General features: G+C 43.3%; 2 protein-coding genes across 3 annotated transcripts in view; both read left to right on the top strand.

Moving 5' to 3' along the window:
* Positions 1-18,427, top strand: part of MED27 (mediator complex subunit 27) — a 255,637-nt gene that overhangs the window by 13,984 nt on the left and 223,226 nt on the right. The window lies entirely within an intron of this gene.
* On the top strand, positions 6,389-12,423 carry LOC142819348 (uncharacterized). Its single transcript, XM_075905749.1, is given in 4 exon segments — positions 6,389-6,525; positions 6,627-8,393; positions 8,395-9,373; positions 12,400-12,423. Coding segments are annotated over 3 exon segments (2,385 nt in total). The 5' UTR covers positions 6,389-6,525; positions 6,627-7,011.

Raw genomic sequence — 18,427 nt, 5'->3', positions numbered from 1 at the left:
TATACTTGAAATTAAAGATTATTTTAATCTAATGGGGTCTTTTCTGAACACTTTTTGTGTACATATTGCTCCCTGTTATTTAGGAAACAGGTTTTATTTAATATTTCAGTTGTTTACATATCACAAATCTTTCATTCTTCAAATCTGGTGTAATTTAGCTCTGTGGAATGATTGAGGAATGAAATCCTTCTGCATATTTTATTTTTATTCTGCACCTAAGCAGTGTCTGAATAACATGGGTGGACGGCAAGCTTCAGCATTGTAGCACCAAGTTAGTAGTCTCATTCTTAGATCTGGATTGCTCTCTCTCCTATGGGTGTATCCTGCTTTGTACTCTGAACAGCAGCCAAGCAGCTTGAGTTACCTGGGGGAAAGGAAGCGGTGGCAGAGGAGCCTTTTTTTTTTTAAAGCAGCCCAACAAAACATGGGTCTGTCACCAGAGAGAGGGAAGGGGGCTGAGACAGGGGACAGAGTGCTGTCTGGCCGGCTCCTGAGGCTTTTTTTTAAAGCAGTTCCCACTCTCCCCCACCTCTATTCCCCATACCAGTCGCACCAGCTTACCTTTTTCCACTTCATCTGGAGCATTCTGGAAGAAGTACCTAATTAGTGCAGGGCTGCAGGCACGCTGCTGCACAGCTCTGCTACAAGGTGGGAGGGTCTTAAATTCTTCCCACATGGCTGCACAAGCATGCACCCTACAGGGAACTATGGTCTGGAAAAATTTGTTAGATGTCCACTTTTAACGGTATGGCCAATCTTCCTGCAGTCCCACAAAGTTTGTTTACAGCCACCAGTCCTAACTCTCTGTGTTCTGTGCTGTTATTCAGCTCTAATATACCTCTAAATGTCCTCTAACAGCTCAGTAAGCAGTGGAAGTGTTGGTAATGCTGCTAGACAATATTGACCTCCTGTGGTCTGGAAAATTCTCTGATTCAGAACTGGTCAGGTCCCAAGGGTGCTGGACTAGAGAGGTTCAACCTGTATCTGCGACTCCCATTGACTTCAACTGGAATTGAGCACTCAGCGGTCTTGAAAATTAGACCCTAGATAGATGCCTCAAGTAGAGCTTCCCAGAAATGAACAATAAGCGACTACCTCTGAAAATGTATTTTTTAAAATTACTAATCTAACATCACATCACAGACAGAACTCAGTTCTCCTAGATTTCAGTACAGTTCCTTAACCATAAAACCTACATGCCTCATCTTATTGGTGAACACCTTTCACTTTGTGATACAAAGGAGGCAAGGGTCAGTCAGTAAGCAGCCCAATCTTTTTTACTGTCAGTTCAGTGCAGTGAATGATGCAGTGGTGTTGTGTGTGTGTGTGTGTGTGTGTGTGGGGGGGGGGGGGGGGGGGGGGGAAGGTGATTATGTAATTAAAGTCTGTTTTTAAAGAATATACAGTTATGTTTGATACATGGCATGCAGACTAATCTAATTTTTAATGTACTGATGTTCATAACATAATAGCTATCATGCTAGCTGTAGCAATGTTTGCATTTGGAATAAATTTATCATCTCTGAACAGTCCAACTTCACTTCATTCTTTCAGTTGGATGTACCTTTGTTCCTTCATCTCCTGTTTCTGTGAGATTATTGCTTGTTCTGTATATTCATCCCTCCTCCTTGCCCTTGGCATGTCATTTGTGTACCCTAGCCCTGTGCATGCCTGAGGCGATGCCTGTTAAGATATATCCATTGATTCCATTGGAACAGTAAATGTATTGCATAATGTATGTCAGTGGGACCGGGTGAACACTTTCATGAGAAAAATGTTTCTTATCTTAAAGGGACACTTTTTCAAGTATTTAATGCCCAGGGTTTGACCTTTTTAAAATTTATCATCTGGTAGAGAATTTTTGCTGCTTTGAAGCGAATGTGTAGAAGCACTGTGTCTTAACAGCTTCTGTTCATGGTGATCTTAGTTTATATGACTGCTCTGTAGCAGCAAAGAAACATTGTTTCTATAGCTATTAAAATTAATCTTGCTACTAACAAAATTCCTGATGCACAGACTAGAACAAAGTCTCTTGTAAACTTTTTTTATTGAAAATAAATGGAAAAGGGTGTTCAACAGGGAAGAAAATTGAATTTTTAATCTTTCAGTGGATGTTGCATACAGTAGTGTATGGTGTGAAACATAAAAAGGATCTAAGAAAATAACTGCACATACTTTGCTTTGAATTTGAAATATAGAAATAAAGTACTGTACTATTCTACGGTGATACTTCCAAATTATTATTCTTGTGACATGCACAAGGTTGGTTGGTGGTAGTTAGAACAGAATAAAGGTTGCGTTAGAAAATTCTGCTAATGGTATACTTGGAGAGGCAATATTATATAATAGAGCAAGTAACTTGAACTCAGGGTTATGGAGTCTGCCACTGACTTGCTGTATGATTTAAGGCAAATTATTTAATTGTGCAGTTTAACCATTGGCATAGAGAAGATTTTAGCTATTCATACAGGCCCTGAGATATATTGGTATATGTGAAACATTTTAACTTCAAGTGAAGAGTGGTGAGCAAGTGCAAATTATTAGAAAGTCATTTTTAAAATACCAAATTTTTAAGTGTTAGGAAAAAACTGAACCATGATAAAAATATTACTGTTAATCTGCATGTTGGATTTGAGAAATGAATGACATGTTTGTAGGTTAAATGTGTACTTGATAGATAATGTTTATAAAATGCTTATTATTTTATCTGTAGTATATTACAGACAGCTTTAGAGTGAATTGTCATTAATGAGTTAAATGTTTTTCTGTCACTCGAGGAAAAAAGAAATTACATGTTCATTTTCTGTTTGTTAAATTATCTCAATATGTTTCCTTCTGAATTATTTGTGTAGATGGTGTTAATTGTATGCCTCAAAAAGGAAATCAATAGAGCCTTGTAGAGATATTCCAGACCTGTTTAGGCTGTCCTTGGTAGTTTAGTATTGATTAGATACAAATATTGGGCTCAACGGCAATAGAATGCCATTAAATGTTAACCGTAGTATTAGAGGAACACTGTTGAGGTATCTTTTTTTCTTCTTGATTGTATAGTGAAGCACTCATTACAAGGAACATTAATTTTAATTGCTAGTTGCCCTCAAATATTTTAAATTTAATGCAGTTTTACAGTAGCATGGGCAATGTAACTCAATTATTATGTTGGCAGTTCTTTGGAAACTGGCATATAGCCAAGATTTTGTCCTTTAGGGACGTCATCCTATAAAAATGCAGGGTAATATTTTGACATGCTGTTACAGGGGGATACAGCTTTTTCTCTAGAGATTTCATTCATCTAAATAAGAAACAGAATAGGTTTGAAAGGAAAGTATTACCCAGTTGATGTTACATGTGCCTGGCACATATTGAGAGAACTTTATTATGATAGTTTGACTGTCTGGGAACTAATTGCTGAAGCTCAATGTTTATGAAGGTTATGAAGAGCTGTCTTGGCTGTTCAGGATACAAATGGTAATGTCACTAGTAGATTTTGGTTCTTGACATGCTTGATGAGAAGGAGGGTGATCTTGTAAAGTGCCTGTTTAGCAAGAAAGATTTTAAATGATCAAACCTTAGAGTTGGTATCTCAGTCAATGGAGGAACAATTAACAGTAAAATCAGTAGAACTTAAACACTTCTGTTGATATGATCTTATGGTTAAGACATGGTCTAGGAGTTTGGGCCCTTGGATTCCATTTCTGCTTGCCTACTAATTTTCTTTCTAACATTGGACATGTCACCTAATGCCTCAACTTCCTGAAGTACAAAATGATATAGTATTTAGACTGCTTCTCAGGACAGTTTTCAGTCTAAATGTGAGTAAAATGTATTGAAATCCTAGGGCAGAAGCCAGTAGATAGATGCCAAGTATTATTCAAAAGACAGGACTATGCAACACTTTAAAGACTAATAAGATGGTTTATTAGGTGTTGAGCTTTTGTGGGCCAGACCGACTTCCTCAGATCAAATTGGGGAAGAAAATTGGCATGACCATATACAGGCAGTCCCCGAGTTACGCGGATCCGACTTATGTCGGATCCGCAGTTACGAATGGGGTTTGCTGTCCGTCTCCCTGGTCTGCTGGAGACCAGCAGACCAGGGAGACAGGAAGCAAAGCCTCTGAGGACGCCGGCAGCGGGACAGCCGCGGCGCATCTGGGCTGTCCGCTGCCTGCGTGCTCCCCGGCTTTGCTCCCCATCTCCCCAGACCAGGGAGACGGGGAGCAAAGCCAGGGAGCACGTGGGCAGCGGACAGCCCAGATGCGCCGGGCTGTCCCGCTGCCGGCATCCTCAGAGGCTTTGCTCCCAGTCTCCCTGGTCTGCTGGTCTCCAGCAGACCAGGGAGACGGGGAGCAAAGCCGCGGAGCACGCGGGCAGCAGGACAGTCGCGGCGCGTCTGGGCTGTCCCACTGCCCCCGTGCTCCACGGCTTTGCTCCGGACGCCTGTGGTACAGCAGCTGGGGCGCTGCCAGTTGGTCCCGTAGCACCGCTCTGGGCTCTACGGGACCAACCCGGAAGCACCCCAGCTGCTCTGCCCCAGGCGTCCTGATTCAGCCACTGCTGGTCAGTTTCAGCAGCAGCTGAATCAGGACGCCTGGGGCAGAGCAGCTTGGGTACTGCTGGGTTGGTCCAGTAGCGCCGAGGAGCGGCGCTACTGGAGCAAACCAGCAGCACCCAAGCTGCTCTGGCCCAGGCGTCCCCAAGTCAGCTGCTGCTGAAACTGACCAGCAGTGACTACAGGAAGCCCGAGGCTGAGTTGCTCTGCCCCGGGGCTTCCCGGAATCAGCCGCTGATCAGTTTCAGCAGCAGCTGACTTGGGGACGCCTGGGGTTTTTAAGTTGAATCTGTATGTAAGAACTGGCGTCCAGATTCAGCCTGTTGAAACTGATCAGCGGCTGATTCCAGGAAGCCCGGGGCAGAGCAACTCTGCCTCGGGCTTCCTGTAGTCAGCCGCTGGTCAGTTTCAGCAGCGGCTGAATCTGGATGCCAGTTCCGACTTACTTACAGATTCAACTTAAGAACAAACCTACAGTCCCTATCTTGTATATAACCTGGGGACTGCCTGTATACCAAAGGGATACAATTAAAAAAAAGTGAACACACAAAATTGACAAAGCAGATTTTAGAACAGAGGTGGGGAGGTTAGTGTCTATGAGATAATGATATTGGGGTAATAAGTGGGATAGCTATCTTTGTAATGGGTAAGATAATTAGCATCTTTAAGGACCATTCGTAAGGTGTCAAATTTAAGCATGAATGACAGTTCTTAGGCTTCCCTTTGTAGTCTTGTGTTAAAGTCTCTTTGAAGTAGGATGCATGTTGTCAGGTCATTGAGACAATGCCCAATCTGGTTGAAATGGTAAGCAACTGTTTTTTCTTTGTGAAACTGTCTGTCTGTTTTGTGTGCATTGATTCTTTGGCCAAGTGTTTGAGAAGTCTGTCCGATATACATAGCAGACGGACACTGTTGGCACGTGATGGCATAAATTATATTTCTGGATGAACAGGAATATGTGTTCTTGATCTTGTAACCAACATAGATCGGTCCAATGACGGTGTCAGCAGAGTAAATATGTGGACAAAGTTGGCAACGGGGTTTGTTGCAAGAGAAAGTTCCAGGGTTGGTATTAGTGTGGTATGTCCTGTGGTTGTTGGTAAGAATCATCCTGAGGTTAGGTGGTTGTCTATAGGAGACTATGGGTCTGCTCCCAGAGCCTCTCGGAGTGTAGTATCCTGTTCCAGTATAGGCTGTAGTTTATTGATAATGCATTGGACGAGTTTCAGTTGGGGGCTATAGGAGATGACAAGTGGTGTTCTATTGTTGGTTTTCTTGGGTCTGTCTTGAAGCAGATGGTTTCTGGGTATTTGTCTGGCTCTTTCAATTTGTTTTTTTATTTCTCCGGGTGGGTAATTGAGGTTTATAAATGCGTGGTAGAGATCCTGAAGTTTTTGGTCTCTGTCAGTGGGAGTAGAGCAGATGCGGTTGTATCTAAGGGCTAGGCTGTAGACGGATGGATTGTATGGTGTGTTCTGGATGGGAGTTGGAGGCATGTAGGTAACTGTAGATGTTTTGGTGAAACGCCTTTAATATTTTGAATTCCATTCTCTAGACATTTTGACTTTGAATGGTTTAGGGATGAGTTGATTACTTCATCCCATCTATCTACTATATGCATTAATTATTCCTCTTTGTTCTATTGGGGTGAAGGTGGGGTGTTTAGTGTCACTATACTTTCAGCAGGAGAAAAGGAGTCATCCCCCACAGTGGAGGAGACCAGGCCTTGCACCACCAAGGTTGAGCAGTCTCCTGCCACCACTGCAGGAGGAAACGTAGGGTAGTGGTGGTTGGAGACTCTCTTCTGAGGGGAACGGAGGCACCCATCTGTCGCCCTGACAGCTCATCTCGAGAGGTATGCTGTCTGCCAGGGGCCCGTATCCGAGATGTTACGGAGGCATTGTCGAGGATTATCCGGCCCTCTGACTACTACCCCATGCTACTCATCCACGTGGGCACAAATGATACTGCCAGGTGTGACACTGAGCGGATCAAGTGTGACTACAGGGCTTTGGGAGTACGGGTGAAGGAGTTTGGAGCGCAGGTGGTATTCTCTTCTATCCTTCCTGTCAAAGGTAGGGGCCCGGGCAGAGAGAGGTGCATTCTGGAGGTGAATGCCTGGCTGCGACGATGGTGTCACCAGGAGGGATTCGGCTTCCTTGATCACGGGGTGCTCTTCCAGGAAGGACTGGTTGGCGGAGATGGAGTTCACCTTTCCAGGAGCGGGAAGGCCTTGTTTGGACACAGACTGGCTAACCTTGTGAGGAGGGCTTTAAACTAGGTTTGTCGGGGGCAGGTGAGCAAAGCCCACAGGTAAGTGCTGAATGTGCGGGACTGGGAGATGGGTTGGAAATAGGGGGGACTACGGCCTATAATGGCAAGGAGAAAGGAGGGTCAGGGCACAACAGGGAGGCAAGATCAAATCAGTATCTTAGATGCCTATATACAAATGCGAGAAGTATGGGTAATAAGCAGGAAGAACTGGAATTGCTAACCAATAAATACAACTATGATATCATTGGTATTACAGAAACCTGGTGGGATGGGACGCATGATTGGAATGTTGGTATGGAAGGGTACGGCTTGCTCAGGAAGGACAGACAGGGAAAAAAGGGAGGAGGGGTTGCCTTGTATATTAAAAATGTACACACTTGGACTGAAGTGGAGATGAATGTAGGAGATAGCTGTGTAGAGAGTCTCTGGGTTAAGCTAAAAGGGGTAAAAAATGAGGGTGATATCATGCTAGGAGTCTACTACAGGCCACCTAGCCAGGTGGAAGAGGTGGATGAGGCCTTTTTTAAACAATTAACAAAACTATCCAAAGCCCAAGATTTGGTGGTGATGGGGGACTTCAACTATCCAGACATATGTTGGGAAACTAACACAGCGAGGCACAGGCTATCCAATAAGTTTCTGGACTGCATTGGAGACAACTTTCTGTTTCAGAAGGTTGAAAAAGCTACCAGAGGAGAAGCTGTTCTGGATTTGGTTTTAACAAATAGGGAGGAACTAGTTGAGAACTTGAAAGTGGAAGACAGTATAGGGGACAGTGATCACGAAATAATAGAGTTCATGATCTTAAGGAAAGGTAGAAGGGAGACCAGCACAATTGAGGTAATGGATTTCAGGAAGGCAGATTTTGATAAGCTCAGAGAACTTGTAGGTAAGGTCCCATGGGAAGCAAGACTGAAGGGAAAAACAACTGAGGAGAGTTGGAAGTATTTCAAAGGGACGTTGTTAAGGGCCCAAAAGCAAACAATTCCGCTGTGTAGGAAAGATAGAAAATATGGCAAAAGACCAGCTTGGCTTAACAAGGAGATCTTGCATGATCTCAAAATAAAAAAGGAGTCTCATAAAAAATGGAAATTAGGACAAATAACAAAGGATGAATATAGGCAAGCAACACGGGAATGCAGGGGCAAGATTAGAAAGGCAAAGGCACAAAATGAGATCAAACTAGCTACAGGCATAAAGGGAAACAAGAAGACCTTTTATAAATACATTAAAAGCAAGAGGAAGACCAAGGACAGGGTAGGCCCACTGCTTAGTGAGGAGGGAGAAGCAGTAACAGGAAACTTGGAAATGGCGGAGATGCTCAATGACTTCTTTGTTTCGGTCTTCACCGAGAAGTCTGGAGGTGTGCCTAACATAGTGAATACAAGCAGAGAGAGGGTAAGTTTAGAAGATAGGATACACAAAGAACAAGTTAAAAATCACTTAGGAAAGTTAGATGTCAGCAAGTCACCAGGTCCTGATGAAATGCATCCCAGGATATTCAAGGAGCTGATAGAGGAGGTATCTGAGCCTTTAGCTATGATCTTTGAAAAATCATGGCAGACGGGAGATTCCAGAAGACTGGAAAAGGGCAAATATTGTGCCCATCTATAAAAAGGGGAATAAGAACAACCCAGGAAACTATAGACCGGTCAGTTTAACGTCTGTCCCAGGGAAGATAATGGAGCAGGTAATTAAGGAAATCATATGCAAACACTTGGAAGGTAATAAAGTGATAGGGAATAGCCAGCATGGGTTTGTGAAGAACAAGTCATGCCAAACTAATCTGATAGCTTTCTTTGATAAGATAACGAGCCTTGTGGATAAGGGAGAAGCGGTGGATGTCATATACCTAGACTTTAGTAAGGCATTTGATACGGTCTCGCATGATATTCTTATTGATAAACTAGGCAAATATAACTTAGATAGGGCCACGATAAGGTGGGTGCATAATTGGCTGGATAACCGTAGTCAGAGAGTGGTTGTTAACGGTTCTAAATCCTGCTGGAAAGGGATAACAAGTGGAGTTCCTCAAGGGTCTGTTTTGGGACCCATACTGTTCAATATCTTCATCAATGATGTAGATATTGGGATAGAGAGTACGCTTATTAAGTTTGCAGATGATACCAAACTGGGTGGGGTTGCGACTTCTTTGGAGGATAGGGACATAATTCAGAATGACCTTAGCAAGTTAGAGAAATGGTCGGAGGTAAACAGGATGAGGTTTAATAGAGAGAAATGCAAAGTGCTCCACTTAGGAAGGAACAATCAGTTCCATACATACAAGATGGGAAGCGACTGTCTAGGAAGGAGCATGGCAGAAAGGGATCTAGGGGTCATAGTGGACCACAAGTTGAATATGAGTCAACAGTGTGATGCTGTTGCAAAAAAAGCAAATATGATTCTAGGTTGTATTAACAGGTGTGTTGTAAGCAAAACTCGTGAAGTCATTCTGCCGCTCTACTCTGCACTAGTTAGGCCTCAGCTGGAGTACTGTGTCCAGTTCTGGGCGCCACATTTCAAGAAAGATGTGGAGAAATTGGAAAGGGTACAGAGAAGAGCGACAAGAATGATTAAAGGTTTAGAGAACATGACCTATGAAGCCAGGCTTCATGAACTGGGCTTGTTTAGTTTGGAAAAAAGAAGATTAAGGGGGGACATGATAGCGGCTTTCAAATATCTAAAAGGGTGTCACAAGGAGGAAGGAGAAAATTTGTTCCTCTTGGTTTCTGAGGACAGGACAAGGAGTAATGGGCTTAAAGTGCAGCAGGGGAGGTTTAGATTGGACATTAGGAAAAAATTCCTAACTGTCAGGGTGGTCAAATATTGGAATAAATTGCCAAGGGAGGTGGTGGAATCTCCCTCTCTGGAGATATTTAAGAACAGGTTAGATAGACATCTGTCAGGGATGGTGTAGACGGAGCTTGATCCTGCCTTGAGGGCAGGGGGCTGGACTCGATGACCTCTCGAGGTCCCTTCCAGTCCTATGATTCTATGATTCTATGATTATTCCTAGATTTGACTCAATTACAAGCATAGGGATGGCAAAATTCTGGTGGAGCATAAATTCTCTTGGGAGACTTCCATGCTAGTGTAACATGGTGAGACACTATCAAAAAATGTGTTTATGCTAGAAATTGTGAATAACCGAAGTAACAAAAATGCCACCAGAGGAGGAAAAATCATTGGCTAAAGGATTATCAAGCTTCTAAGGCAGGGCTACTCAACTCTGGAAGCCTTGGGAGCCACAATGATACTCACAGCACATGCCAAGGGCCACAACTTGTACATGCAAATATATATGCAAATAACTTCTTTCACACTGGTGGGCATGAATACAAAGATCAAGGCAAGACGACACAACACACAGGCCCCATGTAAGTCAGTTCTGCTGATATTAATAAAATGCAATATTTACCTGATTTCCACCCATATGACAGCACTTTTAATGAGCAATGACAGTCCAGGAATTGAACTACTAAAACGCTTATCAATAAAATACCATTATATTGACTCACCATTATGGAGCGTGTTCCTAGTGGAGGCCGTGTTCAAAGGATCCCACTCGTGGGCCGTGTTTTGAGCCCTGTGCAAATCCAAATCGCACCATGGACCGCAAACAAACAGGCTGCGGTCCACATGTTGAGTAGCTCTCTTCTAAGGAATTATTTTTTATAAAAGTGAGAGTTTTTTTAAAAATTACTGTGATGTGGGGGGAGGGGCTGGAAATTGCTGAGTATAGTGTAGTATTTACTCTTCTTAGAAAAAACTCCTGCTAGAGCAGCAATTGGGAAAAGAAAGAGGCAAGTAGGAAAAATGAGTTTCATCAGCTATGTCCATCTTTTTTTGGGAGGGGAGACAATTTTTAGTGGTTGATACAGGAGATTGGAAGTGGATCTCCTGGGTTCTGCTCCTGACTGTGCACCTGACTTGCTGTGTGATCTTGAACAGATCACTTAATCTCTTTGTGGTCCTGTTACTTACCTACTTCTCTGGCTTTATTCATCTATGTAAAGCACTTTCACACAGTAAGTGTACTTATAACTCCAGTAAGATTCTCTGACATCCGATAAATCATGTTAAACAAAATGAAACCAATTTAAAGGGAAAGAATTCCTGAGCTTCATATGAAGGTTGAGAGACCTGGTGGCTTCTCTTGAAAAGTGCACAGATAGGGTTGCCAGGTGTCCAGTTTTGAATCGGACAGTCCAGTATTTGAGCTTTTTGTCCAGGAAACAAATTGAGAAAATACAGGACATATAAATGTCCAGTATTTTCTAATTAAGTTTTATTATTATCATTAATATTAGTACGTAGTTGCGAACTGCCTGGCTGTAGACATGCTCACTCTGCATGAGCGTGTCTACCAGCCAGGCAATACGCAACTACACAGTAGGCAATACGCAACTACACAGTAGAGAGGAGAGGGGTAGGGATAGGTCTGGGGCCGGCTGGAATCCCTGGGGCCGGAATTGCCCGTGAGCCCTGCCGGGACCATGCACAGGACGGGCAGCACCCTGAGATCTGCGTGTGCCCCGGCCAGCCCCGCTTCCCACCAGCCGGTTCCCCTCCGTTCTTCCCCCCCAGCCAGCCCCTCTCCTCCCGACCAGCCCTGCTTCCCACCAGTAGTCTCTTCCCCCTCCCCGGGATCTCCCCCGGCCAGCCCCGCTCCCCCCAACCCCCTCCCAGCTAGCTCCGCTCCCCCCCTCCCATATCCTCCCAGACAGCCCTGCTTCCTGCCAGCCGTTCTCTCCCCCTCTCCCCCAATCTCCTGGCCAGCCCCCCTCTCCCCCCTCAACCTCCTCCCAGCCAGCCCCGCTCCCCTCCCAGTATTTTTTTGAAATTATCTGGTAACCCTATGCACAGAAGTATTCCTGCAGGCTCCTGCTCAACAGGATAGTATGTTGTAATGAAAATTCCCAAAAGGAGATTATTTACAAAATCAAGAAACTTCTTAAATGAGCCTTTTGTCTCTGAACACTGCAGAACAATGGGGTTCGCAGCATTGGCTAATATCACAAAAATATGTTGAATCTGTATGAGCTAAATATGAGTAGGTGTGTGTGTGTGTGTGTGTGTGTGTGTGTGTGTATATATATTTATATTTATTTGTTTCACTTATACCAGAATAGGAGTCACCTAGTCCATGTCTCATTAACCAATTATTCTTGGATTGCCTGCTGCAGAGGGATCATCTCTGTTGCAATGTTTAGGCACAACAAGGGTGAGTTGATTGCCAGGCAGGACAGGCAATTCTGACTTATTACTGCTATCTGATTTTTTTACCATTAAGGGCCTCATACCCTCTTATGGTGAGTTTAATGTATTTTGGATTATAGAATCTATTGTTACAGTTCAGAAGACACCTTGATGTCCCACAGATATAATGCTTTTGTAATATGTGCCCCACTGTGCTCTTCCTCTGCACACAGTAAACTGCCAAATTGTATCTTGTGTTCTATTTTGTGAGATGTTTTCTCCGGGCTGACTGCAGGGGTCTTAGGAATGGTGAGTCTGGGGTACTTGCAAATACAAGTTGTTCTTTGATTAATTAAATCTGTCTTATCTAACTAGGCTGCTCTCAATCTTAGAGGGTAACTTATTCACAGAATTGAAGATCTACCTGGCATTGCTTGGGTCCTTATCATGGAATCATAGAACTGGAAGAGACCTCAGAAGGTCATCAAGTCCAGCCCCCTGCTCTAGGCAGGACCAATTCCAACTAAATCAACCCGACCAGGGCTTTGTCAAGCCGAGACTTAAACATCTCTAGGGATGGAGACTCCACTACTTCTCTAGGTAACCCATTCCAGTGCTTCACCACCCTAGTTTTTCCTAATATCCAACCTGGACCTCTCCCACCACAACTTGAGACCATTGCTCCTTGTTCTGCCATCTGTCACTACTGAGAACAGCCTCTCTCCATCCTCTTTGGAACCTCCCTTCAGGAAGTTGAAGGCTGCTATCAAATCCCCCCTCACCCTTCGCTTCTGCAGACTAAACAGACCCAGGTCCCTCAGCCTCTCCTCATAAGTCATATGCTCCAGCCCCCTAATCATTTTGGTTGCCCTCCGCTGGACCCTCTCCAATGCATCCACATCCTTTTTGTAGTGGGGGGCCCAGAACTGGACACAATACTCCAGATGCGGCCTCACCAAAGCCGAATAAAGGGGAATGATGACATCTCTGGATCTGCTGGCAATGCTCCTCTTAATGCAACCTAATATGCCATTAGCCTTCTTGGCTACAAGGGCACACTGTTGACTCATATCTAGCTTCTCATCCACTGTATCCCCCAGGTCCTTTTCTGCAGAACTACTACTTAACCGGTTGGTCCCCAGCTTGTAACTATGCTTGGGATTCTTCCGCCCAAGTGCAGGACTCTACACTTATCCTTGTTGAACCTCATCAGATTTCTTGTGGCCCAATCCTCCAATTTGTCTAAGTCATTCTGTACCCTATCTCTGCCCTTAAGCGTGTCAAATACATTTTATTTTTCTTCATTTAAATCGTTGTTCTGGGGATGAGTAGTTTAATATACAGACTTCCCTGGGGAGAGAGGATAACCCCAGCCTTCTCTCACTACTGCAGCAGCTTGGTGCCAGGTGAGAAGCAACTGTCCATGGCAGCTGCAGCAGTGGGAGCTGGGAGTGGGGTGCATATCTGCTACCTAGGGGACAGAGACACACAAACAGACAAACTCTGAAATATATAGTAGATAGATGTCCCTTTCTCTACCCTTGTCCCCAATGGGGTTATAGTTTTTGGCACCTTGCTACCTCCTATGGTCGTTCTGCAGTATAACTCCCTTCTGCCAGACCCCTACCATTTCATTTTATGAGAAACAATTGAATTCCACACACATGCCATTGTCCTGGCATAACTGAACCTTTACCTTACTCTAAGTTATGATAAGAAGAAGCAGTATACCAAATATGGTGGTCCTAGCTCTTATTGTTTGGGAGGAGCTCTTGAATAGCAAAATTACAGATACACCTTTCTAAAATATATACTGAAATTACCTTTAAACTTAAAGGAGGCTCTCAGCCTGTTGACTCTTTACAGAAGATCCATAGTATTTGTTGAACAGATGAGTGAGAGAGAGACAGGAATGTTACCGCAACAGCACTGGTTTAGAAATTAAAATTCTAGCATTTATCAAACTTGAGTACAATATTTATGCTAACATTAGTGTTAAATGTTTAATTTTGAAGATGAGTCTGAATGTCTTAAGTTTGTATAACATTCCCTGTTACATTAAATAGAATTAAAATTTATAAGAAATACAAACCCTCATGCTTAAGAGCATTGAGACATCCCCAACAGCTTCAAATGAGGAAGAAGTTTCCTTAATCTAGCTATTTCATTATGAGGTTTCTGGTATCTTCCTCAAATTTTCTGGTGCCAGCTACTGTAGGACAAAGAATATGAAATAGAGGCACTGTTGTTCTGATCTAGTGTGATAGTCCCTATGTTCTTCTCTGTCAGCTATGTTTCCAGCACTGTTTGGTGAAGGTGGAAGATTCTCTTTAAACTCTAAGAAGAATTTAAAAGAAGTAGTGGTTGTAATTGAAAGCTATTTTCTATATCTTTTCATTACTAATACAATTCCTGCTTACTTGAGTTGTGCAAGATCAAGCCCTCAGCAGTGCTAATTGCAATAATGGATCTAGGAATCAAAAGAAACTTGAAGAACATAATGCTCATCCTCTTTTCCCCTTCCCCTAAAATGAACCTCTTTGTGTTTCTCCTCTTTTTTTAAATTCGGCATTTTGCCTTTTGTTTCCCTCTCCCTTTCCATCTGCTGCTTTTAGAGTTTTGTATGATTGTCTTCCCTCTTACCCACTTTGATTCTTCCCTGCCTTATTGTTTCAGTACTAGCCTTACCTTTTTGAGATGCAGTCTCTTCAAGTTCCAACTCCCCCATTTGTCCACTAAACCAAAAATACAGGCATCGTAGTAAAGTTCACTTTGAAGAAGACTGCACATGTATTCTTATGATACTCATAAACCTTAGGTGTAAGAAATTGCTGTGAAATACTGAGGCTTTCCAAAGGGCCAACCATGCTATCTTCCTAGCACATCTCATCTTTGCTAATCCAAAGAGCAATACTTAAACTTGTCCTACAGTTAAAATGTAGATTGAAATAGCTATAGTCTTAGAACTGTAGCTATTCTAACCTCAACTCTGGAATAGACGTGGCTGTGTTGAAAGTAGGGATGTAATAATGTAGTCCAGTAAATGATTAATCGATAAGCAGTTGTGTATCGTTAACACTATCGACTACAAGAAACGTTTCTCTCCCCCCCCCCCCCGTAAATTTTTAGAGGGCTGGCTGACTTAGTGCTGGGACCGGCATCAACCCCAGTTGTGTCTCTGCAGTACGAGTGCTTGTAGTGTAGAGCCGCAATGGGGGTTGAAGCCAGGTCATCTCAGAGTAGGGATGATCCATTTTGTTTAATTAGCTGATTGAGTAGTTGATGGAATTTCCATTGACTGTTCGATTAGTCAATGGGGAAAACTGCAGAGCTGCAGCAGGGTTCGCTCCTGGCCTCAAAAGACAAACAGAAACATTGCTTCTAGTCCTTCAAAGAGTAGGGATGTTAGCATATAGTCGAGCAAACGATTAACCAATAAACCTGGGCAGCAAAGGAAGGAGCAGGAGCTGGTGCCCATAAGTCACTGTTGCCTCTGCCACGGTGGCTGTCATGAAGCAGCCTTTGTCCACAGTGAACCTGGGCCTGCCGTGGACAGAGGCTGGTCCATAGCTGCAGCCCCTGTCCAAAGGTGTCCAAGCTCCCAACGGACACAGGCTGTTCTGTATCCCACGGAGCAGCCTCTGTCTGCGGCAAGCTTGAGCCTGCTCCAGACAGAGGCTGGAGTCCGAGCTCCCCACAGATAAGAGCTGCTATGGTGGACCAGTCTCTGTCCTTGGGGAGCTCAACCCCACGCGGATAGGTCTGCTGCCACCCTGCCTTGCTGCCTCTGTATCAGAGGAAGCAGTATGGGGTAGCAGGCAGCTGATCTGGGTGGGGAGCTAGTTTTTAAACTGGCTCCCTTCGTGGACCAGCTTCTGCTTGCCACCCCACACTATATAGAGGCAGCAGCACGGGTGGCAGGGGTCTCCCTGGGAGCGGGGCTGGAGTGCACTGGCACTGGCCCTATCCCTGGGGCTGTCAAATAGTCATGTAACTGCTAAAATTTCATGTGGTTACATGACTCTTCAGTTATGCGATATCTAACATCCCAATCAAAGAGAAGCTCAGCTTCTGTTAACTTTGGCAGAGGAGAATTTGCAGTCAATTCACATCCTTTGCATCAGAGGGGAAATGAATATTCTGGTCAAATGGTTCAGCAGGCAAATGTTAGATCATTCATAATAGAAACTACATAAATCTTTGTGTAGTACCCTTAGTACTAGGGATTTGAACGACTAGTTCAGTATTCAAATGCTTATCAGATAGTCAACACAGTAGTCGACTAGTCGTGTCTCTCCCCCCTCTCCCCCACCTTGCTCTGTCTATCAGAAGGAGGGGGCAAGGAGGTGTGTGAAGAGGATGAGCCTGATGCCAGGCTCCCTGCGGCATTTCAAAGCGGCAGCACTGCACAGAGCCTGGGGTCAATGAGGGAATTCCCAGCTGACCCCAGGCTCCACATGGTGCTTTCACCTTTGAAGTGTTACAACAGCCCTGGGGCTGTTACTACACTTCAAAGGCAGAGGTGCCCTTATCGACTAATCGATTAGTTGATCGAAATTTAACATCCCTACTTAGTACAGCAGACAAGTATTGGATTTGATCTTACCCAGATGTCCAACTTCTGTTTTGAGAGCAGCATCTTATTGTTCATGAAAGAATTCTGCACTTTAAGAGAATGTAGATCTGAACCTGGTTTACAGTGCTATTATGGGTCCTCCCTTTGAAACACTCATGAAGGGGTCTCATTAGTTTCTAATAGTCAGTTGGCTTTCTTGTTAGCAATTGCATCAGTTTGCGGGATGTCTAAGTTTGAGACTCACTTCCTGGAATTTCTGCTGTACCTTCCATAAAGATTAAGTGGTAGTCAAAACTGACTGTGCATCATGCCGAAGATTTACTCCAGGATCCAGAGAGCACAGGACATTTGTCCTTCCATCTTTGTTTTATTCCATTGCATCCTGAAGGGAAATTATGGCATGCTCTGGATGTTGGCAGAGCACAGAGTATATATTCACAGCATAGTTCACGTTAAAAAAACAAAAGCTTTGTTTGTGCTTATTCATCTGGTGTCAGAGGGAAAGAAGGCTTCAACATCTTCCATTGCCACATGGCTAAGCTGTTGTATCTCGGAAGCATCCAAGTAAAAAAAAGTGTAATTCTATCTTCCGAAATCAGTCTGTCAGAGCAATGTCAATATTATGGGCAGGAAGATCATATGCCTCACATGAAGGAATTTGTGAAGCAGTCACCTGTTCATACATTCTCCAAATTTTATAATCTAGTCATGCAGTCATTGTCTAATAGATGGGGTTTCCTCACTGGAACTATTAGGGAAGAGTTGCCCCCCTTCACATCTGAACATAAACTATATATTTAGTCTTATTAAGGGGCTTATGATTCTTTTATTCTCTAAACTAGAAATTTTAGTAATTTCTGGGATAAAATTGTCATGATACACTTTTTTTTAAACACCCTTTTCTATCCCACATATATTAATGGTCTGTGCCTCAATTTTCTCATATCTAAAATGGGAATAGGTATGTCTAGGTGGCTAAAGAGGAATTGATGTTTGTAAAGTGCGCTCATTTTTTTCTGATGAAAGGAATTTGAGAAATGCAGAAATTACAATAAGGAATAATTGACATAAGGCAATTAGCATATTCTTTACAATTTTCTGAGGTCTTCAAATAAAATGGATGTTTTAATGACCTCCCCAACTGCCCTCTGGTTAAAAAGATTTTAATGTTTGTTGCCTGTGCAGGAGGACTTCTTGTCTTCCTAATCATTATTGGATTTTTCTTTTAGAGCTCCAAGATTTGGTCTCTTCAGACAGTATCAGAATGGCTTTTTTTTGGCTGAACCACATATGAAAAATGAAGTAATTCTTTCCAGACATATTTTAAATCAATCAGATATTGTTGATAACGAGTTAAGCTACATCTCATGCCAATAATAGAAAGCTCGATAGAACAGAAATTGTTTTTTATACACACTCAAAATGCTTTGCAAACCAATAGATTAGACACTCTTTGGTGTAGTGACTATGGGGAAAATAGTACAAGCACTCAGCAATAGTTAATACAAAGCTTTCACTATTACAGGCTGGGAACCTAAAATTTCCATGTCATCTATAGGATTTATTTACTCATAAGGGTCATTTCTGTTAATAAAGCTGAGGTCTGTTGTAAGAAAGAAAAGGTTAGTTACTCTCGCTGAAGGAGAGGTAGAATTTTATTGCTTTGACAATATTGAACTTGCCTTACAACCAGTAAAAGCGACGAGGAGTCCTGTGGCACCTTATAGACTAACTGAAGTGTAGGAGCATAAGCTTTCGTGGGCAAAGACCCACTTCGTCAGATGCATGTCATGCATCTGACGAAGTGGGTCTTTGTCCACGAAAGCT

This window comes from Pelodiscus sinensis, chromosome 22 (assembly GCF_049634645.1).
Source record: "Pelodiscus sinensis isolate JC-2024 chromosome 22, ASM4963464v1, whole genome shotgun sequence".
In the NCBI taxonomy this organism is placed as follows: Eukaryota; Metazoa; Chordata; order Testudines; family Trionychidae; genus Pelodiscus; species Pelodiscus sinensis.
This window is presented reverse-complemented; position numbering and strand designations above follow the sequence as displayed.